The following is a 24170-nucleotide window of genomic DNA, read 5'->3' as shown; positions in this document are numbered from 1 at the left end:
ATTTGATCAAAGTTGTGGCTCAGGTGAGCGATGTGGTCCTTGTGCCTCTTGTTTTTTAGGGTGATAATATGTATATTTTTTTAATAACCTTTTTGTTAGCTGAGTATTGTGGCATTTTTCATGTTTGATATTAAAATTTTTTATCATCATATCTTCGTGTTTTGTTGCTAAATATTTACTTTGTTTTCTCGTACTTTCTAAGTATTATCAGTATGAATAATAAATATAACGTCATCATATTTGCGATATATCATTTAACTATGCATGACTATAATATCTTTTAGTATAATAAGGATCAAACGTTGAAGTTTGTAGCGTTTCTTTCATTGGCTTAAAATTTCAAATTCAACAGTTTCATATTGATTACACAAGCAAAATTAAGTAGTATCTCTCATCCGACCCCGTAGAACTGCATCGCTCTCATTGAAACAGAGCAACACAGTCTCAAAGTCTTTAGAAATTGACTGGCAACAGCGAAAAAAAATCTCCTGTCGGTATCTACAGACAAATAATGATCAACTAGACAAGGTGCAGTTTAACTGGAAATAGTTAAGATAGTTTTTAATAGTATACATATATTATGTACTTTCATCAGCTTTATACAAAAAATATTTTTATTTAGTAGAAAATTAAAGTCAGGAATAGAGTTCTTTATCACGTATGGTCTTTAATATAACTATTGTTATACTATTCTTTTGGGCAAAAATCTGAAGAAACATGTTTAATATTTTTTATTTCAAAAGCAGGAAGTGTTGTGTTGTATCTCACAAACTATAGAGTTACTACAGACGGTGCAACTACTCCACTGTTAAAATCACCAATTGTCATATCTGTAAAATAAAACGTTCATTTATGCTAAACATTTTCATGAAAGGGAAGAATACTTGATTAATTTACAATCATGATTATAATTGACATAATAAACTGGCAAAGCTTTGTTAGAAAAGTTTGTAGACTTGATATTATTTATCGATTTTTCTTGTATACAAGAAAAATATTTTGTTAAATGATATCCGTATATTTTTTTAGCACTTAGGTTCCCAAATACATTGAAAATTGTCTTAACAAATGCAAAACATTTTATTAACGTTTAAGGAAATGCTGATGTTTTTCTCATGCAAAGAAAACAAGATCGGCAATAACTTGACATATCTTAACATATATTGTAATACATGTCATTTGATGTGCCAGAATTCGGTAGACCCATTCGTTCCTCTTAATTTGTAAGACAAAAGTCTTTCCACGTTTGTTGTACCAAAATCACATGAAATTTGAAAACATTTTGAAACAAAATAGTATTGAGTTTTCAACTTAAAGTTGACAATATTTTAATTAATATAATTATATAAAAAGTTGTTATGCTAACATTTCAAATTAATGATAAAACGTAGACATTTACATTCCAGAAAAATTATTTGTATAAAGTGTGTGGAAAGCTTCTGCAGATACATGAATAATACTATAACACAGACTTTGTACAATGTAAGTTTTATTATGACGTCACAAACGTTGAACGCTGTTAAAGTGCATATCACAAGCGACTCCACGCTTGGGGCTTTCATTAATTTGAACTGACTTTTAAAATAATACAGCAATTTTGAGTCACATATCACATTTGTGGACAAGACTGAAGATTAAAAAAAATGCCAATTGGCCTTAACCGTACCTGAGTAGCATATAACCAATACACAAACTTGTCGAGGAGGCTCATTTATGCATTTAATTAATTAGGTTTCATACTAGAGTAGAAATTTTATAAATTTGTAATGACGACTATCTCTTTGCCTGATATCTTTCAAAAAGAACTCTGAAACTTATAATTTTGGCGAAAAACTTAAAGATCAGGTCTACAAAATCATGAATTCAGGTTTTTTTTTAGGTGTGTGGGAGTAAAGAAGATAATTTTTAACATTATATGCATTAACACCTATACATCCATTTTGACCCTGTCCTAGAGTCAAAACCCATATTCCAGGGGACATCAAAATTAAAATTTCAGTAGAGGAATTCCATGTAAACATAATTATAAGTCAGTTTTTTATACAGATATGTGAGAATAGAGAAGAAATTTTTTAAACATTATATGCATTAACACTATATTGCCATATTGCCCCCCACCCCTCATGTCCTGAACCCATGACCTAGGGGCCATGAATTTCACAATTTTGGAAGAAGGTTTCATGGACATCATAACCATATATTCAGTTTTTTGCCAATATGTGTGGGAGTAGAGAAGAAGATTTTCTAAGATTTAAAAATTTTACTTTACGGCCATATTGGCCCCACCCTAGAGCCCGAACCTCTGACCAAGGGGTCATGAATTTCACAATTTTGGTAGAAGGCTTCATGGACATCATAATCATGCACTTTTAACAAATATATGTTGTAGTAGAGAATTTTGAAGAAGATTTTCTAAGATTTAATACATTTTTACTATATGGCCTTTTGGCCCCACTTTAGAGCCTGAAATCCTGACTCAGGGGCCATGGATTTCACAATTTTGGTAGAAGGTTTCATGGACATCATATCTATGCATCCAATTTTTTCCTCATTTGCGTGGGAGTAGAGAAAAAGATTTTTTGAAATTTGGCTTTTTTTTGGGCATATTTGGCCCCACATGTGGCATCCCGTGGGTGGTAGAGCCATGAATTTCACAATTTATATTCCATTTACCAAACAGATCCCTCACACCAAAAATGGTAACAATCAGTTTTGTAGCTTTTAAGAAGTTAAAAATGTTAAATTGTTAACGCACGACGCACGACGCCGGACGAAAACGGATAGCAATAGGTCACCTTGGTTTACTCAGGTGACAGATAAAATGTAAATATAAGCATTTTATTAGGGTCTTCCGTTTCCAACGGAAGACCCTTTTGTTTTTCTACGGTTTCTTTTTTTTCTTATTAGGGTCTTCCGTTTTCAACGGAAGACCCTTTTGTTTTTCTACGGTTTCTTTTTTTTCTTATTCTTATTAGGGTCTTCCGTTTCCAACGGAAGACCCTCTTGTTATTCTACGGTTTCTTTTTCTTTATTAGGGTCTTCCGTTTCCAACGGAAGACCCTATTGTTTTTCTTCGGATTCTTTTTCATTATTATTATTCTTCCTCTGACTTTTCTTGAGGCTTATATCTCAAAAACTATTCAACCGATTACCACGAAATTTTCAGAACTTGTTTGGTATCGTAAATACTCGAGGTTGTTAAAATTTGAACGTATGACGTCACTTCCGGTTTCAGAAACTGACGATTTTGTAAATTTTTAAGGGTCATTTTGTCCACGCATCTTCTCCGAAACTAATCAAGATAGAAGCCTGAAATTTTCAGGGATTGTAGATAAATGTATGTAGATGTACTCCATTGCCTTTACTTATGAAAATTGTGCAAGGCTTCGAAGCACGCCTGAACCTGAAAATAAGAACCAAATTTTTCCACGAAATTTTTGAACATTTTCTGAAATATCTTTTGATGTATACATATTTTGTTAAATAATGTAAAGCAAAAGATGTTTATTTTTGCAAGACCTTTAATTTAATATCAAGAAAAAGGGGCTGGCCCCTCAAATTAGAGGCCAGGGGGGCTCTAAAGTCTTCTTACAATAACTTTTTACTGAACAATAATTTGTTATTAATCATAGAAGCAAAAATGTTCATTGTACAACCGTTTATCTATACAGTACCATGGCTAAGTCATATATTACGTAATTAGGGGTTTCAAGGGGCCAGAAGTTCAAAACTTTGATCATTTATATCGGAAAACGGAGAAACATTTTGAAAAGCAATGTAGAACAAAAGTTGCTCAAAATAATGTTCTGTACAATATGCCACCTTAAATTTTTTTGTTGATGGCCCCATTAAGGAGTTTAAGGGTCGGCCCCTTAAACACATTTGTACAGATATCTCGAGAACGGTTAACTCTTTGTGAACACTTGGTGAACAAAATATGTTTATATTTGCAAGACCTTAAATTTGATATCAAGAAAAAGGGGCTGGTCCCTCAAATTAGGGGCCAAGAGGGCTCTAAAATCGTCTTACAATAACTCTTTACTGAACAAAAATTTGTTATTAATTATAGAAGCAAAAATGTTCACTGTACAGCTGTTTATCTTTACAGTACCATAGCAAAGTCATATATTACGTAATTAGGGGTTTCAAGGGGCCAGAAGTTCAAAACTTTGAATATTAATATCTGAAAAAGGAGAAATATTTTTAAAAGCAATGTAGAACACAAAATGTTAAGAATAATGTTCTTAACAATATGGCAACTAAAAAATTTGTGTTGGTCGCCCCGATAAGGAGTTAAAGGGTCGGCCCCTAAAACACAGCTGTTCAGATATTTCGAAAACGTTTAACAATTCGTGAATACATGTGAACAAAATATGTTTACATTTGCGAGACCTTTATTTGATATAAAGAAAAAAGGGCTGGCCCCTAAAATTAGGGGCTAAAAGGGCTAGTAAGTCTTTTTATGATAACTTTTTTCTAAGCGATAATTTGTATTTTTCATTTAGCAAAAAACAAAGAACTTTGTAAGCTTAATCTAACACTGAAATTCGTTTTCAAATCGGACCATGCACTACAGAGAAGTTCGGGTTTAAAATTTGATTTTTCCGGACATTTTGATTCCGCGTTCTTGATTTTAAAAAAAGCGTGAAGTTAAATGAAAAATTAATTCGTACCAAAAATAATCGTGTCAAGTCGTACATGAACACATTCGGGTTTATTTTGTTAAGATATTCTTGAAATCGAAAAAGTTTTTGTTAAGTCGTACCAAGAATTATTCGATTTTATACTAAATTGTTTTAGTTACTCTTGCTCTTGGCTTAAGAACTCTGCTTCTTACAGATACTTCTAGCTTTTCTCTTGACATTAACGGAAGACCCACTCGTTGCTTTGCAACGAGCTTTGCTCTAGTTATTCTTTTTTTTCTTTTTCTGACTTTTTTGGAGCGCTATTTCTCAAAAACTATCCAACTGATTCGCACAAAATTTTCAGGAAAAATAAAGCATGATCGGCGCTACATTTAATAAAATTTTTAAATGATGACGTCACTTCCGGTTTCAGATATTGACGATTTTGTAAATTTTTTAGGGTCATTTTGTCCACGCATCTCCTCCGAAACTAATCAAGATAGAAGCTTGAAATTTTCAGGGATTGTAGATGAATGTATGTAGATGTACCCCCATGCTTCCAATGATGAAAATTGCTAAAGGCCTCCAAGCTCGCCTGAACCTGAAAATTGGCACCAAATTTTTTCACGAAATTTTTGCACATTTTCTGTGATATCTTTTGATGTATAAATATTTTGTTATAAGATGTTATGCAAAAGTTGTTTCAAATTACACGGGCTTTCGTTTGATATCAAGAAATAGGGACTGGCCCCTCAAATTAGGGGCCAAGAGGGCTGTAAAGTCTTCTTACAATAACTCTTTACTGAATAATAATTTGTTATTAATTATAGAAGCAAAAATGTTTATTGTTCAACTGTTTATCTATACAGTACCATACCTAAGTCATATGTTACGTAATAAGGGGTTTAAAGGGGCCAGAATTTCAAAATTTCGATCATTAATATCTGAAAAAGGAGAAATATTTTGAAAAGCATTGTAGAGCAAAAGTTGCTTAAAATAATGTTCTGTACAATATGCTACCTTAAATTTTTTTGTTCATGACCCCATTTAGGAGATAAAGGGCCGGCCCCTAAAACACATTTGTAAAGATATCCTAAGAAGGGTTAACATTTCGTGAACACTTGTTGAACAAAATATGTTTATATTTGCAAGACCTTTCATTTGATATCAAGAAAAAGGGGCTGGCCCCTCCAATTAGGGGTCAAGAGGGGTCTTAAATCTTCTTACAAGAACTGTTTACTGAACAATAATTTGTAATTAATTATAGAAGCAAAAATGTTCATTGTACAATTGTTTATCTATACAGTATCATACCTTAGTCATATATTACGTAATTAGGGGTTTCAAGGGGCCAGAAGTTCAAAACTTTGATCATTTTAAAATATCTGAAAAAGCAGAAATATTTTTTAAAAGCAATGTAGAACAAAATAATGTTCTGAACAATATGATACCATAAATGTTGTTATTAGTGGCCCCGGTAAAGAGCTAAAGGGTCGGCCCCTAAAATACAGTTGTTTAGATATCTCGGTAACGGTTAACCATTCGTTAACATTTGTAGAACAAAATATGTTTATATTAGCAAGACCTTTTATTTGATATAAAAAAAGGGCTGACCCCTCAAATTAGGGACCAGAAGGGCTATTAAGTCTTTTTATAATAACTCTTTTCTGACCAACAATTTGATGAAAGTCATAAAGCAACAAAGGAGCTTTTATTAAGCTTAATTTAAAACTGAAATCCGTTTTAAAATCGGACGATGTATTACAAAAATATTGGGATTTAGAAATTGAGTTTTCCGGAAATTTTGTTTCCACGTTCTTGGTAAAGAAAATAGTGTTATTTTAAAAGTTAAATTAACTCATACCTAAAATAATTCGGAAATTGTTAATTCGTACTTGAAGACATTCGGGACTTTTTTTATTAAGTCGTTCTAGAAATTGTAAAGGTTTTTGTTAATTCGTTCTTGAAATCATTCACACATTGTTAAGTCGTACTAAGAATTATTCGATTTTTTTAAAAAAAATTTTTTTTTATTTTCTTTGTAGTTGGTTTTAGAACTCTGCTTCTTACAGGAGCTTCTATCTTTACTCTCGACACCACCGGAAGACCCACTCGTTGCTTTGCAACGCGCTTTGCTCTAGTTATTATTATTCTTTTTATTTTTTTTCCAACTCAAATATTTCAAAAACGCTTGCATCGATTGTTTTGAAATTTACAGGTGTAATGTGTATCTACAAGATCTCTATGATATGAAAAAATTATTTGATGACGTCATCAATTTCGTCAGATATTGACGTTTTTCACGTTTTAAAAAGTGATTTTGTCCGGAGCTTTTCTCATTTTTGATTTAAGATAAAGCTATGAGATTTACAGAGAAGATAGAACAATCGTTTTACTTATGACATAAGGCTGGAAACTCAATTCGGACACTTCCGGTCGAAACCGGAAGCAAAACCATTTTTTTTGAATTTTCATGTTTTTCAATTTTAAAAATATTACGTACGTATCTTACAGTAATTTTATTGCTGAGTTCAAAACTGAAATCCGTTTTTGAATCGGACGATGCATTACAGAGATATCGGGGTTTAAAAATTGATTTTTCCGGAAATTTTGATTCCGCGTCCTTGGTTTAAAAAATAGCGTGTTGTTTAAAGTGATATTAACTTGTACCAAAAATAATTGCTAAGTCGTACTTAAACACATTCGGATTTTTTTGTTAAGTCGTTCTTGAAATCAGAAAAGTTTTTGTTAAGTCGTACTTAAAATGATTCGGATATTGTTAAGTCGTACCAGGAATAATTCGATTGTTTTCATCTTTTTGTTTTAGTTACTTTTGTTATTGGTTTAGGAGCTCTGCTTCTTACAGGAACTTCCAGCTTTACATCCGACATTAACGGAAGACCCACTCGTTGCTTTGCAACGAGCTTTGCTCTAGTTCTTATTATTATTATTCTTTTTAATTTTTTTCCAACTCAAATATTTCAAAAACTCTTCCATCGATTGTTTTGAAATTTACAGGTTTAATGTGTATCTAAAAGATCTCCATAATATGAAAAAATTATTTGATGACGTCATCAAATTCGTCAGATATTGACGTTTTTCACGTTTTAAAAAGTGATTTTGTCCGGAGCTTTTCTCATTTTTGATTTAAGATAAAGCTATGAGATTTACAGAGAAGGTAGAACTACTGTTTTACTTATGACATAAGGCTGGAAACTCAATTCGGACACTTCCGGTCGAAACCGGAAGCAAAACCAATTTTTTTGAATTTTCATGTTTTTCAATTTTAAAAAATTTACTTACGAATCTTACAGTAATTTTCATGCTGAGTTCAAAACTGAAATCCGTTTTTAAATCGAATGATGCATTACAGAGATATCGGGGTTTAAAAATTGATTTTTTCCGGAAATTTTGATTCCGCGTCCTTGGTTTAAAAATTAGCGTAATGTTCAAAGTGAAAGTAACTCGTACTAAAAATAATTGTTAAGTCGTACTTGAACATATTCGGATTTTTTTGTTAAGTCGTTCTTGAAATTAGAAAGGTTTTTGTTAAGTCGTACTTAAAATCATTCGCATTTTGTTAAGTCGTACCAGGAATAATTCGATTTTTTTCATCTTTTTTATTTTAGTTACTCTTGTTATTGGTTTAGGAACTTCCAGCTTTACTTCCGACATTAACGGAAGACCCACTCGTTGCTTTGCAACGAGCTTTGCTCTAGTTATTATTATTTTTTTTTAAATAGTCTCATTATTATGACGGTATGTGCAAACAAATCATAATAAATCGCAAACGCGCGTTACTCAAATTATATGCACACACTGTTGTAGTAATGAAACTATATCACTTTTATAATAATGATCCAATGCTAAAATGTAGCCATGCTTATCTAATTGATATTTGTATTCCTCGCGTCAATAATTGTACAAGGCGAGAAGATAAATAAGCATTTCGCGCTATCGCACATTAACCAATCCATCTGCTCGCCTAAAAACAGTTTGTGATTTTTGAATAAATGGGCGTCAAACTAAATCATTCTATACAGTTTAATATTTTTATACTATACGAATTCGCCAAACCTGTGATATTTTCACTGCTTTACAGTTCCTAAAAACATAAGTTCAGCTAGACATTTTTCTCTTAAAACCTTTTCAAAGAAATACACGATAACTGTACAATTAAAATGCATTTTTTAAGCCATAATATCTGGAAAAGTTGATATTCATGGTTTAAGAGTCTCAATTCTATCACCACGTATAACTTGATGACATTTAATTCACAAATTATTTTAATCGGTAAATTAATCCATTGCTTTTTTTTTTGTTTAGAAACAATAATCTGGAATCTACTAATTCAAAATGACCGCAAATATTAATTTTCATAAACATATTTGGGTAAGTTAAAAACATACTTTTTAAAAACTGATACATTAAATGTGCACATTTTCGATAAAATTGCTTTGCTCTACCCTCCTATTTTTAAATGAGGACACAAAAAAACCCCTCCAAAACAGTTAATCTAATCCGATGTTGTAACGGAAATTAATCTATAATACGAATATACAGAAGTTTACTCCATTTAAGCAGTATACTGCGAACATCTTTCCCAACAGCCCTAACCAAATTCTTACTACCCGCTACAAGTTTTATCGCAAAGTATTGTGCCACGTAATTCATTACTATTGTTACACACGAGTATATTGGTGATAGAGGTTTATGATTAGAAAATATTTTTTTAATTTTATAAATTAAATTTATTACTAGTGTTAAAATTAACAAAACAGCAACAAAAGATAAAATTGAAGAGAGAGAGAGAGAGAGAGAGAGAGAGAGAGAGAGAGAGAGAGAGAGAGAGAGAGAGTAGACTTACTCTTTTTAAGATAAAAACAGTCAGCAGCATTACATCTATCTCCTTTACAACAAGCATCACAGATGTGCATTCCTTGATCCCCGTGAATAACTCTCGCACGTGGGTGGTGGATACTGGATTCTTGATTCTCATTGGATACCATACCATAGCATACCTTTTTTAATACAACAACCTTAAGACATTTTACAAAGATAGAGATCGGTTTCTCAAATTAAAGTAAAACAAACCTTTGCACATGGATTTGAAATGGATATAAAGATATCAGTTCGAAAGTACATCTATTTAATTTACAACTTAAGTCTAACTATGATATTAAAAAAACCAAAGACCAAGCAAAATGTTTTTTTTTCAGATTTGAGCGCTAAACCATGTATTCAAAAAGTAATACAAGAGGCCAAAGAACCTTAACTATCATCTGAGTATTATGAATCTTTGTTGCATTCACAAGATTCACAAAATGGCTATTATACGATTATAGGAATGAGAAAAACTGGGAAAGAAAACTTTGTGACCAGTCATAAATCATCCTAATGTAATCTCTGTTCTTTTTCATTCGTTTCTTATACAGTATTTCTCTTCTCGTGATTTTTTTTCATATCTTTCATATTTTTGTTTTTATTCATATCTAGAATCAAGAGGCCAATTGACAACATCGCTTACCATAATGTCTGTTTATTTGGCAAAACTGCTTAAAAAAGGCAAATAAAAATTTGAGGGTTAATCACAAATTGCAAATGCTACCGACTTAAGAAAAACTGCGACTGTCAACATGGTCATTTTGGTTCAATGTTTTTTCTTTTGCCATGTTATACTTACAAACGGTTTTGTTCCTTATAGAATTCCTATTAAATTTATGTTATACACTTTTACTAATATGCACAATAATTTAAGATTGAATTTCACCTTTTTTACTCGCCTGCTAACAAATTAGGCGAAAGAGAACGAAAAATAATGGAGTCGAATTTGTTGCAAAATACACTCACTTGATTATATATATATATATATATATATATATCCAAAGTCTCTTTTTCAATGAATAATAAAAACTTTTAAAACACTGTTTCAAAATATTTCGACCGTGTTACCGGTCTTCATCAGTCGGTGTTTATTGTCTATAGCAACACAACGTAGAACATATACTATGACGTCACAATATGAATACAGTCTGGCAAGTGACGTCATACAACAATATTGTTGTATGACGTCACTTGCCAGACTGTATTCATATTGTGACGTCATAGTATATGTTCTACGTTGTGTTGCTATAGACAATAAACACCGACTGATGAAGACCGGTAACACGGTCGAAATATTTTGAAACAGTGTTTTAAAAGTTTTTTATTATATATATATATATATATATATATATATATATATATATATATATATATATATATATATATATATATATATATATATATATATATATATATATATATATATATAAATAAAACAATTCAAGGTTACTTACGCGTTCTTCATAACAACCAAAAACGTATCGAAGAGCTGTGCCGACAATTCGAATACCGGTGTAACACACCTGCAAACCAGATTTTTATTCAGCTTTATCTTACAATGAATTTTACACAAATACACTACGTCGAAAACATAGACGAATAATTATACTTATGTATTTTAAGGAATTCGATTTAGAATTCTTAACTTTACTATTTCTTTTAAACTTTTTTGCTAAAAATTTTTTACAATTATCATTAAAAAAATGTCTTTGCCACTATATAAATTTGTTTTTTCGCACAATTCTTGCTACAAATATAGTTCCTTTAAAAAAGATTGGTAGATTTAGGTAAAAATTAAGAATATAAAAGGTAGGTAAAATTGCTTTTCAACTTGTGAGCTTCGTATGTTGCTTATGATTCTACGACCGACATTCAAATTTTCGTTTATCATTAAAACTGCACTATTAAGACATTGTAAACAATATAAAAATAGAAAAAAATAACATTTGACAATAATCTAGACCTTGCCCCTTTACGATTCCACTTGAAGAGTTTTTGTCAATTTGCTTTAAACATGAATTTTTTTTAGAGTCATAAAGGATTTATTGTACAATGCTATAAAATATTTAACCATACAGTGAAAGGAAGAATACCATAATTTATTCCTTTATTTGTGTTTCTCTGGACTTCCTCGGTTAAGGTTATTATTTTGGTACAATATTCCGGAAAGTATTAAAGATAATCTGCCATGCGTAAACGAATTATGAAGTTACCTCATTTGGTGGACACGTAGCAGCAGTAGTACAGGATGCTACGTCACTATGGATACCATCGCAAACAAGACAGGTGTCTGGCAAAAACACAGGGCCTGCAATTATTTAAACAATAAAATCCTTTCTTTGGTGATTCATTTGCGATATGAAGGTAGCGACATTGCAGGAAAAATACATAACCCGCGTTAGCGGGTTATGTAAATTTTTCCTGCAATCATCGCTACCTTCATATCGTTAATAGGATAAAAGTTAGTAAAATTCACTAAATTACTGTTAATGTACAAAAGTACGTTAGCTAAAAGAAACAGCCAGATCGTCTCCTGTGAGACTTTGAGTCTGGCATCGTCATGATTATTTCGTGCAGTCCGGGATTTTACTAAGGTCGCTGTAGGTTCAGACCAATCGATAAACAGGGCGAGTCAATTTCATTCTTGTCACTTTCAGCCGCTGTAGATTTCGACCAATCGATAAATAGGGCGTGTAGATTTCAGTATAGCTGTTTCTATAGAGCTATGAATTAACTACAAGTTTCCGTAAGAAATAGAGGAAATTATGCTTGGTAGATGTAAATTTTGAAGCTTCATTTGTCAGCAGATTGAAGGTAAATGCATACAAGTATGTATGTATAGGTCAGTGGTTGAGGCTTAATATTTGGGAGGGCTGTGTGACAAATATGGCTATTTAGGGAACATGATAATATTTTAGGTTACCTGAAACACTCGGGTACCCTATTGTTGTTGGTCGTACATTGTCTGTGAAGAAATTTACGTTTTATTTTGAAAACTTTCACAAAAATTGTCACTTGGTCATATCAAATTCTGAGCATTGTTTACTTGTTTGTATCTTAAATGAAGCTGAATATTATAAAAGATTGCCCATTAAAGACCTCGAGGTCTTATTAAAAGTTTCCCATTTTTATCCCCTGGACTAAGGAAATAGATAATCCGAGATTCTTCTGACTCTTGTCCTCTCCCTCCTCCCATTTTCTGAATTGATGTTTGCAAACGTCAAATAATAAAAATAGGGGAACTGGTCAGAGGAGTCTCGGAATATAGGGTTTTGATTAAAAAAGACGCTTAAAATGCAAGCATGAGGCTCCCTGACAGGTCCATTATACTCAGAAGACCGTTATGTCCTGTTGACATTGAGAAGCTTATTAACATTCAAAGACTGTCAAAACCGGAGAGTTTTATTTTCTCAAGAACTGCTCTGTTGTGTGATATTGACGTTGTTTCAACTAAAATACGCAGCCCTGGATTAAGTCGAACAAGTGTCATTTCGTTCAGTGCATTCACAGATCTATTAACCTTGACTGGAAGTAAACCTCGCTTTCATCAAATTTGAGTTTGTCACGTACAGCCCAGAGTCCAAGCTCTTGTTAAAACGATCTAACTTGGGATAGACTGCTAAATTCGCGGTTTATAAAGTGTAAAACACCCTGAGGAATATTCCATTTGTATAACAGATGTGGAAATTTCATTAATTTGCAGTTTTGAAAATACTTTATAATGTATAATATCTCGACACCTAAAACAATCCTTTTTGCAAAACAGTAGGAAAAATGAGATTTTTTAGAGATCCGTGTTTGTTCTGCCCCTGTTTTGTATTTTCCTTTGGACTTTTGATACTGCATGATTTTTCCGACTCCTTGTTAATAATGATGGAAATAATATAATTCTCCTCCAGAAACATCAATCACACAACATATGTTATTCAAGGTGATGATGTTTTGTTTTCAGATTGCTTGGACATATTAATGAATCATTTCTTTAAAAAATAACATTTGTCAGTGAATAATGCTATCGAGCAGGATTTCAACAACTAGAAGGGCAATAAATTCAAAATATAGAGTAAAGATGGGACCGTTGTACTATTGTCTCGTGATAACGCAGCAGTCCGCTCTTCCCATATTGTGGTAGCCGAGAGTCAACTGTATCTTTGAATTCATGCTAAATCTACCTTTCTTGTATTACATACATCTACCGTCATCCTGCTTTATAAACTGAATGCAAATTCTTGTAATTTTTTTTTAGAAAAAGGCCGATGTCATACGTTCATGATGTTCAGGAATTTGGGGGAACTTTACAGATACTTCTCTTGTAATAAGTTTACAGTGCTTTTGCATTGTTGGACCAAGTGCATTGAAATCAAACAGAATTGTAAAGGGTTTTCAAAAAATATTTTTATCTTTTTTTTTGATAATTTTTTATTTTATAACCAACTTTTTCAAATATATACAAATATCACAAGGAAGGATAAATTTACTCAAAAAATAACATTACAATCACATTTGTGCTTTTAAAGCTAACATCCAACTCAGCAAACAACTAATTAAAAACAAAAATTATAATTGTGATTATAATTATCAATAAGGTATTTAAGAACATTTATCAATTTACCTAGTCCACACAGATTTGCATTACATGGTACATTTTGGTTAGGGGCATCGTTACAACAAGCAGCGCAGTTTACCAGTCGCTTTTTACGACCAGTTGCTAATGCATCCATGATATCACACACCTGAAAGAAATAATCTTGCATTGATTGGCTATAAAATATCGGATTTTTTATTCTCATTTAAAATTTTTTTTTATCCTGCCCTTTTGCTGAAAACAAAAATTACTTATTTTATTTTAGTCATCAACAATCATACCAGTGAAAGACTTAAAAGTAAAAACAGAGATTTACATGTACTGACCATGAAAAACTGGGCGTAAGATTTTCAAGCAAAATAAGCAATTTAGTTTTCCAAATTCCACAACCCCTTTGTGTAATAATCTCTTTGATAAATTTCTCTGATATTCCGTTACAAATGTTTACTTTTTGAAGTTGTATTTATGGTATACCCTGTTTATGTGACATCGTACATAGGGTAAAACGTAGCCTTGATTCCTCTGTCAAATAAAATACTTCTTAAACAGTTACTAGTAATTAAATGAATTCAAGAATGTGACCAATAAAAAGTGTCTTTTACCTACAAAAATACCCGAGGAATAAAACTTTATAACATCTCACATAAGGCATGGATAATTTCTTTTTTACAAACCTGCGTAGATCGACATCCGGCATTAAAAGAGATGCTGAGATCTTCATTTGTTACCTTTTCCAAGTAGCATTTCTGAAATAAGTAAATTATATATGACTTTTTAGGTCACCTGAGTAAACAAAGGTGATCTATTGCTATCCGTTTTCGTCCGTCATCGTGCGTCGTGCGACGTGTGTCGTGCGTCGTCTGTCAACAATTTTACATCTTTAACTTCTTCTTAAAAACTACAAGGCTAATTTTTATCATTTTTGGTGTAAGGCATCTATATGGTAAGAGCTCTACCACACCCGGGGCACCACAAGTGGGGCCAACTATGCAAAATATTCTAAAATCTTCTTCTCTACTCCCACACATGTGAAGAAAAAACTGGTTGCATGGTTATGATGTCAATGAACCCCTCTACCAAAACTGTGAAATTCACGGCCCCTGGGTCAGGGGCTCTGGCTCTAGGGTGGGGCTAATATGGCAATATAGTAAAATATATTAAATCTTAGAAAATCTTCTTCTCTACTCTCATATATAATTGTTAAAAACTAAATGCATGGTTATGATGTCCATGAAGCCCTCTACCGAAATTGTAAAATTCATGACCCCTGGGTCAGGGGTTCAGGCTCTAGGGTGGGGCAAATATGGCCATGTAGTAAAAATGTATTAAATCTTAATTATATATTTTTCTACCCCCATATACATTTGTTAAAAACTAAATGCATGATTATGATGTCCATGAAGCCCTCTACCGAAATTGTAAAATTCATGACCCCTGGGTCAGGGGTTCAGGCTCTAGGGTGGGGCAAATATGGCCATGTAGTAAAAATGTATTAAATCTTAATTATATATTTTTCTACCCCCATATACATTTGTTAAAAACTAAATGCATGATTATGATGTCCATGAAGCCCTCTACCAAAATTGTGATTTCATGACCCCTGTGTCAGGGGTTCAGGCTCTAGGGTGAGGCCAACATTGCCATATAGTAAAAAATGTATCAAATCTTAAAAAATCTTTTTCTCTACTCCCAAACATGTGGGCAAAAAACTGAATAAATGGTTATGATGTCCACTTACTCCTCTACCAAAATTGTGAAACTCATGGCCCCTTGGTCAGGGGTTCAGGACATGGGGGGGGGGATATGGCAGTATAATGTTGATGCATATAATGCTTTAAAATCTTCGATATTCTCACACGTCTGTATGAAAACTTCATAATCATGTTTACCAGGATGTCCTCTAATAAAATTTTAAATTTCATGTCCAATGGAGTATGGGTTTTGACTCTAGGACAGGGCCAAAATGGATGTATAGGTGTTACTGCATAAAATGTTTAAAAATTATCTTCTTAACTCCCACACCTGAAAGGAAAACTGAATTCATGATTTTGTAGACCAGATCTTTAAGTTTTTTGCCAAAATTATAGGTTTCATAGTTCTTTTTGAAAGATTTCAGCCAAGGAGGTGGTCGTGATTACAAATTTATAATTTTTCTACTCCAGAATGAAACCCAATTAAATGAATATATGAGACTCTTCGACAAGTTTGTGTATGGGTTATATGCTACTCAGGTGACCGTTAAGGCCTATTGGCCTTTTGTTTCTTCTATACATGTAAGGGGTCGCATTCATTATCTCTTCAAGAAAAAAGGATTGAGGATGAATATCTCCTTGAAGACACTGTGGTCTCTTGTCTAAGTTTCAATGTTTTTTAAGTTTTAGCTCAAGTGAGCTTTTCTGATCACCTTTTGTCCGTCGTCCGTCTGTCCGTGTGTAAACTTTTTTACATTTTGAACTTCTTCTCTAAAACCGCTTCGCCAATTTAAACCAAATTTGGCACAAAGCAGCCTTATAGGAAAGCGATTTGCAGAAAGTGCAGAAATGAAAGACCGATCTTTTTTCACAGCGGAGAAAACCTCGAAACTGTGGGAAAAGGGGGTGCATTTTAAAAAATCTTCTTCTCAAGAACTACTGAGTCAAATTCAACGAAATTTTGCAAAAATAATCCTTATGGAAAGGAAAATATAAATTGCAAAAATTATTGGCGAATTCTGTTTCGAATTTGAGTAATTTACGAAAATAAAGATAAAGAGATAATCGCCGTCAATCAGTTTAGAACTTCGGGTTCGGTATTCCATATCGAAGTTCATCGTGTAAGGCGTCCCGTGTAAGGCAGCTATGTGACAAACGGATCAAACTAACAAAGATGAATTTGCTTGCTGTGCAACAGTTTACGTGCGAAGGGATACTTGAAACATGCTTAATATATTTGTGCCGATTTCGTGAAGTGAACTGAGGTTAAATCTTTCAATGCGTTGACATTTTTGACTCCTGGCCGTGTTTTTACGTTGTTTTGAATTTCGTTTATGCTTTATGGAAATATCTCCTGTATTTTGGAATTATTACGTATTGAATCAAATATAAACTTGGGTTTATCAGACAGTTAATTGTTTACCTGCGCAAAATGAGCAAAATCTGATGCACTAACAACATACATGTATTTTATTATGAATACTACACATTCTATCGGTAATTCGGTACGATCTCTGCGTTATGGTTGATTATAATGAAACGTGTTTTGTTAAGATGCTCTGCATTTTCAGTCTAAACGGAAATTGCTTTTGCTGCTAGAAATATATAGGTACATATATATCATGAAAAATAAATTGTGCTCTTTCTTTGTTTTTAATTTAGTGCATGTTTCTTTTGTTTTAATTGTTTACAATATTCTCTTTACTAACCAATGTCTTTTATTCAGCTGTGTCAAGTTTCGAATTATAAGCAAGATACAGAGCTTTGCTCACAGAGCTGAGGCAATGCTTTTGTTCATTCTGAATAGGAAATGCAAAGTTATGTATCTTGCTTATAATTCTACGATTGATGCTGAAATTTTGATTGATCAATAGAAATGTCTTGCCAAAAGGATGATATGCTCTAACTACTTTCTGGTGCACCTTCTTCAACGATAAATTGCATAAAATCTACACAAAGAAGATGGGTGAATAAGGCGTGGAAAATGCCCACATGAGGAATGATTAGATATTGCAAAATTAAAATATCATTAAAATCTAATAATTGTTTTAAAATAATTAAAAACAATGTATATTTAACGTTACATCGGTTTGTAAACCTTAATTATTTTAAATACTTGTAATAGGTTGATTCAAACTGGCGCCTGTGTCTCAAAACCTCCAAATAATGTCATTATATAACTTCAATGCCTTTTCTTTTATAAAGTGGGTCTGAGCTCCATATTTTTGGTATTGTCTAAATGCGGTTTATGAATTTAAAACGATTGTAATCAACAAAAATGTGGAGAGATGACCCACTATACTTTAAAAATATCATTTTGTAGCCCAACAATTTAACGATTTAGAAAAATAATACAAGTCTGTAAATTCGTGGCAAACGTTTCATAAAGCATTTAAACAACACACTTTGTTGTGAATAAAATGGCTCAGTGGTTAGAGCACCAGACATCAGGTAACTTTATAGACCGTAGGTTTTAGGTTGTAGGTTCGATATCACCAAAACTTTAGGATTTATTATTTTTTTTCTTATAATTTTTGGAAAATTTTCAAACTAAATATAGTTAGAAAATACCCTTTTGTAAACTTGTATTATAACATATCAAATATGTTTAATTGAAAAAAGTGTTAAATTTGAAGTTGCATTTTACGACTAAACCAAATGGGCAGTTGTACCATCTTATTCCCCCATCTTCTTTTCGATAGTTTTTCGAACACAAGTGTATGAAAACAACACCTTTTAAACAGTTTCCGTAGTCATGACACATTATTATTATGAGAATAAAAGCATTTTCGCTGTTCTTAAAAAACTATTGCAACGGAAAAAAATCTTTGTTTGTAGACATTTGTTGTTTTTTAATAAAGATGAAAATAATGGGTGGGCCTTGGTACAATAGAGCGACATGCCTGCCAATACATTGATTTGAATTATAGCTCTTTAACATATGTGGCAACATTTTTCAGTTAATTTTATTCTTCAATCAAGTGAGTAAGGATATGAAATGTCATACGAAATGAATTCATGTCTGGTAAATGAAAATCGTTTAAAATGGAGAAGGCCAATTAAATTTTTCAATGTTTTTAATATGAGGAATTGAGTGCATTTTTTCTGGTGCATTGAAGTACACATATAAGATTTTTTAAAAATAAAATACAATAACTAGTAAATAGTAAAGAGGGAGAAAATGTACCTATATGCTGTCATGTATTTAAATCTTTTTCTAAAGTGATGGGGGTGGGGGGGGGGGCTTAAATAAAGGGAACTGGAAGTTAACCGTAAACACCGACTGGACATTTAGTTATTTATATTGCATATAATCTTATTGTCGGTAAAAATCGTATTCCATAAAGGTAAATAGGTCAAAGATTAAGTATATGCTAAAATAATTGTAAAATTCGGATATTCCTTTTTGGTTAATCTACCCAGGGGCCACATGGCTCAATATCCTTTGAACGACCATATAAAGCCAGTGTTGCTCAGGTGAGTGATGTGGCCCATTGGGCCTTTTGTTTGAACTCATTAAGTCATAAATCCAAATCTTTTTGGAAAACTATATGTAGTTATTCAAATACTTAATAAGATAATATGTAAACGGTGTGACCGTTGGACCGAGCGCAGATTTAACATTATGCAGTTTGATTTTTGTATGATGAAATCTATTCAAAACGCACACAGTAGGATCCGCCTGCATGGTTGCCTACTCATACCATTCGTCAAAGTTAAACTAAACGTCGCGTGCTCAGTCTACATTATGACGTCATATTTCAGACGTTCAAGTTTGTCTTCGGAAATAGCCGAAGAGAGTTACGTAGAGTTCCGAATTTTTCTATTTCTTCTTTTAATGTTCTTCAATTTAATTCATATGAATACCGCTGTAATAAAATTGCATATTTTGTTCAGTATCTAAAAGATCAGTTTCTTGGCGTTAATGTTTTATTTTCCATCTGATAATTTGATAAGACATACATAGAACAAGTCGTGTTTCTTGATTTAAGCACTATTGAAACTTATCTGGTTTCCTTTATAATTTCTTTTAATTCAAATTAACTTCTATTGAAACACTGGAACTTATTTAATCGAGTTTAGGGGCAATAAACATCGATAAGTACCAGTCAATCAATGATCGAACTAACTTTTTAAAAACAAAATGGCTGCCAATATGGCGGCGCCCAGGGCTGGAAGAAATTTTTTTTGGCCTTAGTACCCCTGATTCAACTTTCATTTTTCACTGATTTTCTTATATATACGTGTTACCATTAATCCTCGCTTCGCGAGGCGGGCTTCGCCCGCCTCTCGCTGCGCTCGGTATTAATAAATAATAAAGAATGACACAAGAAACTGTTGTTCAAGTGAGCGATGTAGCGTATGGACCTCTTGTTTCTTCCTTTTCTTTATGCATGTAATAATATAACTCTATATATTCGTGCATCTTGTTCCAATATAACATGATTGAGCGAAGAAACTTAGGTTGAACTCAAGTATTGAATGATATACATCAACTTTAATAACATCAGTCAGCAGAAAGAACACACAAATCTACAACGTGCTAACCCGGCATTCTTAGAATAGATCATTATGCTTAAATTCCAATATAATACATTCGTATGTATTAAATATATATGTTTTCAATGTTAAAAGAATGATATATAGTTTTCTAGAAATTCGTTTCACATCAAGTGTTGACCAATAGTGCATCAAGAAGGTTTTAAGTTAAATCAATAATAGTGCATCATGGGATAATCTTTATTTTGGTATATCTAAGACATGTACATGTATATTTCTTTCAACATGAAACAAGAAAGTTAAAGACGTTTAAAGAACAGGAAAAACAAACCACAAAATGTAAATATTCATGTTTTAATATTAATGAATTATAATAGTTTGATAAAATATGATATACCTTCTTAATCGATTTACCTCATTGTCTGCGCACTGAATGGTTGTTCTTAAACATTCTCGGATTTCTGGTGCATCGGTGCACTCAATGCAAAATGGTCCAGCACGAATCAAACCTACAGCAAACATGTTTATCATCCTTGGTTTTTTTTCAAGTTTACTCTTGTATAGCATGGAAAAAAATCGTTTTTTTAAAGCCTTAGAAAAAACTAAAGACACTGAATATAGTTGACTCACCGACCAAGGATAACGTAATATAACTGACTGAAAAACAATTAACAACATGATGGGCTATTAATATTTAAGGCATGTGATAATATATTCGATAATCATGGTGATATTTTTTTTTATATTCATGATCTGTTTATATTTATGGACAATGCAAAAGAGTTATTCTAAATACAAATGTAAGTTTGTATATGATTATTGGAACACCACCGCCCAGCTTCACAACGGGTAAAATTATTAAACAGTAAATAATATGAAAAAAAAATTTTAAAAATTGGTATCTTTTGCCAATTACTTCTCATACTTACCGAAAAATACATTGCCACATACAAGCACATATTTAAGCTTATCATTTTATTCGAATAGACCGTCTACAACAATAAATTAACACGAATAAACATTGTTGGACTAAGTGCGTCAATATCGTACAGGTTTTATCTTTCACTATTTATGTTGCATTGTTAAGTCTCACACGCACGCACGCACGCACGCACGCAATTCGAAATTATGGCATATGTTAAGAAATAATTAACCGATAAAAATAAAACATATTTACATACCACAGACATACTAATGGCAATGCTATATTTTTTTTGCAACAGCTTTAGCGATGGAATATTTTTGTTGAATAAAATAATTATGAAAAAGATGAATAATGTCTCTTTTGCTAAAACAATATGAATGTAAGTAACTGTTACTTACATATTGTCGCTTTCATTTCCTTAAAGAAAATGCAGAATATTTATATATAGGATGTCTTTGCAATGGTATATAATTTAAAAAAAAACGTAATGGGAGTATGACGAAAATTATATACCATTTTAAAATATGCGAAATTCTTTTCATCACATGTTTGTTAATTTGTACTCACTGCACACCGAACTAAACATGTGTAAAAGAGAAATCAAATATTTTTGTATTGTATTCCAAAAAGATTAAATTATTGCTAAATCAAGTGTAAAAAAGCATTATTTGATTTTCATAGTAATCGTTGATTGTATTGATTGTTTGTTGTGCGTGTGTAGTTGTGATATCAAACAAGAAGCCCAGAGGCCTTTTGTCATTCAACTGAGTATTAATGCCGAGCTGAACCAATTTTCTTATTATTTAATATCCTCTAATTTAAATTGGATAATGGATTCTCCTATAAGTGACATCTCTCCAAACTAGTGGTATAAGAACAAGCCTAAGCTTAAGGTACTAAACAATGTTTTACTCCCGAACAGATGGGGAGCTCTTAAATTTCTCTAAATACAAAAGATATTTCAACTCCAATTAAATACTTACTGTTTTCTGATTTTATGACAATTGGCAACAAACTCAAGCTCGTCCTTTATCTTCAAGTGCGCAAATTAATACCGAAAACCTGGTATGTCCTTCCGATTTGCACAATGGTTCAAAGGCTATCGAAAGGAACCTAAATCACTTTGTTTTCCCACGTCTTAATCTCTGTGAATGCAAAAACTGAGTTGGTGTAATCTGAGAACTGCATCTGTCGAATTCTCTGTAAATATGTACACTATTTCGATGGCTGCGAACAGTCCATTACATTTCATAGGTGAATGTTCTTTGAAATATCAAATGTTCATTTTTTCTTAAAACTCTTCAAATCACGATTATAGTAATTTGGTATGGTTTTGCAATTCTTTTCATTTTTTCAAGATTTTGGTACGAATACACCAGTTCAAATCAAAATATTTCAATTAATGAGCCTATTTAAGTGTTATAAATTGATGTTTTGTTAAATATAATTTTTTTTGGACAAAAGAGTTATCAAATATGCTGTAATTTTAATTTTTTTGGTATCTTTCAAAGAATACAATGTTATCCTATTTTATTTTCTATTGTTTGAAGTTAAGGTGCTTTATTTTCATAATTAAAGCTTCCGTTTTCATAAGAATGCTTTGTACTAAGTTTAGTTAAACTTGTCTTTTAGTTTACAGTGTAAAAGAAGTAAACAATATGAAAAGTTTACAGACAGACAGATGGAGAAACATAGGGCAGACAGACAGACAGATGGCTAAACGACGAAAAAAGGTGATCAGAAATCCCCACTTAAGTGAGCTTGAGGCGACTTAAGATCCTTTGGTTAGTATAGTCTTTTGCATAACAATTGTTTTTATTGCTCTCTCTCTCTCTCTCTCTCTCTCTCTCTGTCTCTCTCTCTCTCTCTCTCTATATATATTCAGTAAATATGTTTTCTTGGAACCGGGGATGAATAAACAATTGTATTTATCATATATATTCATTCTTGTTTGTAAAGATATGTTACATTTGTCTATATTTATTTGATATCCAAATCAAATAGTGCTTATGTTACAAACTAAAGGGTTACGGTGCATCAGATCCATTGTTAAATTCAGCCACCGTCATATCTGTTGAATAAAAATTGGTATAATTCATCAAAGATTTAGGAAAACAAAACGAAAAAAAACCACCCTTCCTCAAACTATCAAATTACAGATATAGGTAAATTTCGCAGACAACGAATATTATACACCGGAAACCCGTGGGGTAAATGAACTTCGCGCTTATTTAATAGACACAATTGGAAACTAAAATCAATGGCAATATAACCGTTACGAAGAAAAATCATTCTTGTTTAGCTAAAACGGTCGAATGAAACACGGTTTACAGTTGTGCAATGATTTTGCGACTAGGTGTCTTTGTTCCGACGGAGTAACCCAGTAACATGTTATCAATTGACATTCCTTTAATTCATATATTGATACCTACATGTATTTCAGCTACAATTACTTGATATATAATCAAAGGCCGGAACAGCCACAAAGGCGTCGAGCTGACATTTTCTTTTATATAGAATGATATCAATAATTTGAATTTCTGTACTAATAGTCGTATATCAAATAATATAAGAACAAAAAAGTAAATGAATTATTATGTTTTGTGTTACTTTAAAAACAGAAATCAGTATATTTCCTAATAAAATAGGTAGTGATGCGGTTATAATACAATAACTGATCATGATTACAAAAATCGAAGAAATTTCAAAGTTCAAAAATAAATTATTTTTTTTCTGCATTAAACAGTCTTTGAACAATTTTCACAGGTTCATAATTTGAATACATCAACAGTGTGTTCCTAATAATAATAATAAAACATACTTTTATTCATTTCAATTCCCGTTTGAAACAAGATTACATATGGTATGATTGTTTACAAACAAATCCACAACACGTGCAATCTTGCAATGCTCGACCAAACCAACTGCATTGTCGTGTTAATTTATTGCAACAAAATCAC

The 24170-nt window shown here is 32.2% G+C and overlaps 1 protein-coding gene and 1 long non-coding RNA gene across 3 annotated transcripts; one reads left to right on the top strand and one right to left on the bottom strand.

Moving 5' to 3' along the window:
- Nucleotides 1-716: 716 nt before the first annotated feature.
- On the bottom strand, nt 717-22283 carry LOC128182413 (uncharacterized). 2 transcript variants are annotated; one of them, XM_052851033.1, is made up of 10 exons: nt 22194-22283; nt 21609-21627; nt 20916-20942; nt 20700-20794; nt 14769-14840; nt 14122-14242; nt 11723-11799; nt 10964-11032; nt 9493-9646; nt 717-830 (listed from the first exon to the last, which is right to left on the bottom strand). In XM_052851033.1, exons 2-10 carry the CDS (start codon nt 21622-21624, stop codon nt 772-774), a joined length of 690 nt encoding a protein of 229 aa, XP_052706993.1. In that variant the 5' UTR covers nt 21625-21627; nt 22194-22283; the 3' UTR covers nt 717-771. The 2 variants fall into 2 exon arrangements, with proteins under 2 accessions (XP_052706993.1, XP_052706992.1); XM_052851032.1 differs by having other exon boundaries at nt 11723-11817; nt 22194-22280.
- A 121-nt stretch (nt 22284-22404) lies between these two features.
- LOC128182414 (uncharacterized) lies at nt 22405-23717 on the top strand. Its single transcript, XR_008243415.1, has 3 exons — nt 22405-22464; nt 22843-22994; nt 23654-23717. It is a non-coding gene; the product is annotated as an uncharacterized LOC128182414 (long non-coding RNA).
- The last annotated feature ends 453 nt before the right edge of the window (nt 23718-24170 follow it).

The sequence above is a fragment of the Crassostrea angulata genome, chromosome 4, assembly GCF_025612915.1.
Source record: "Crassostrea angulata isolate pt1a10 chromosome 4, ASM2561291v2, whole genome shotgun sequence".
NCBI classification, from domain to species: domain Eukaryota; kingdom Metazoa; phylum Mollusca; class Bivalvia; order Ostreida; family Ostreidae; genus Magallana; species Magallana angulata.
This window is presented reverse-complemented; position numbering and strand designations above follow the sequence as displayed.

Bases quoted from the DNA above. Each gene is read 5' to 3' on its own strand.
- LOC128182413 (XM_052851032.1), bottom strand. The intron at 11,818-14,121 runs GTAAATTGATAA...AAATAATTGCAG, and splicing joins TGCAAATCTGTGTGGACTAG to GCCCTGTGTTTTTGCCAGAC. The intron at 831-9,492 runs GTAAGTCTACTC...TTTATTTTACAG, and splicing joins CTGTTTTTATCTTAAAAAGA to ATATGACAATTGGTGATTTT.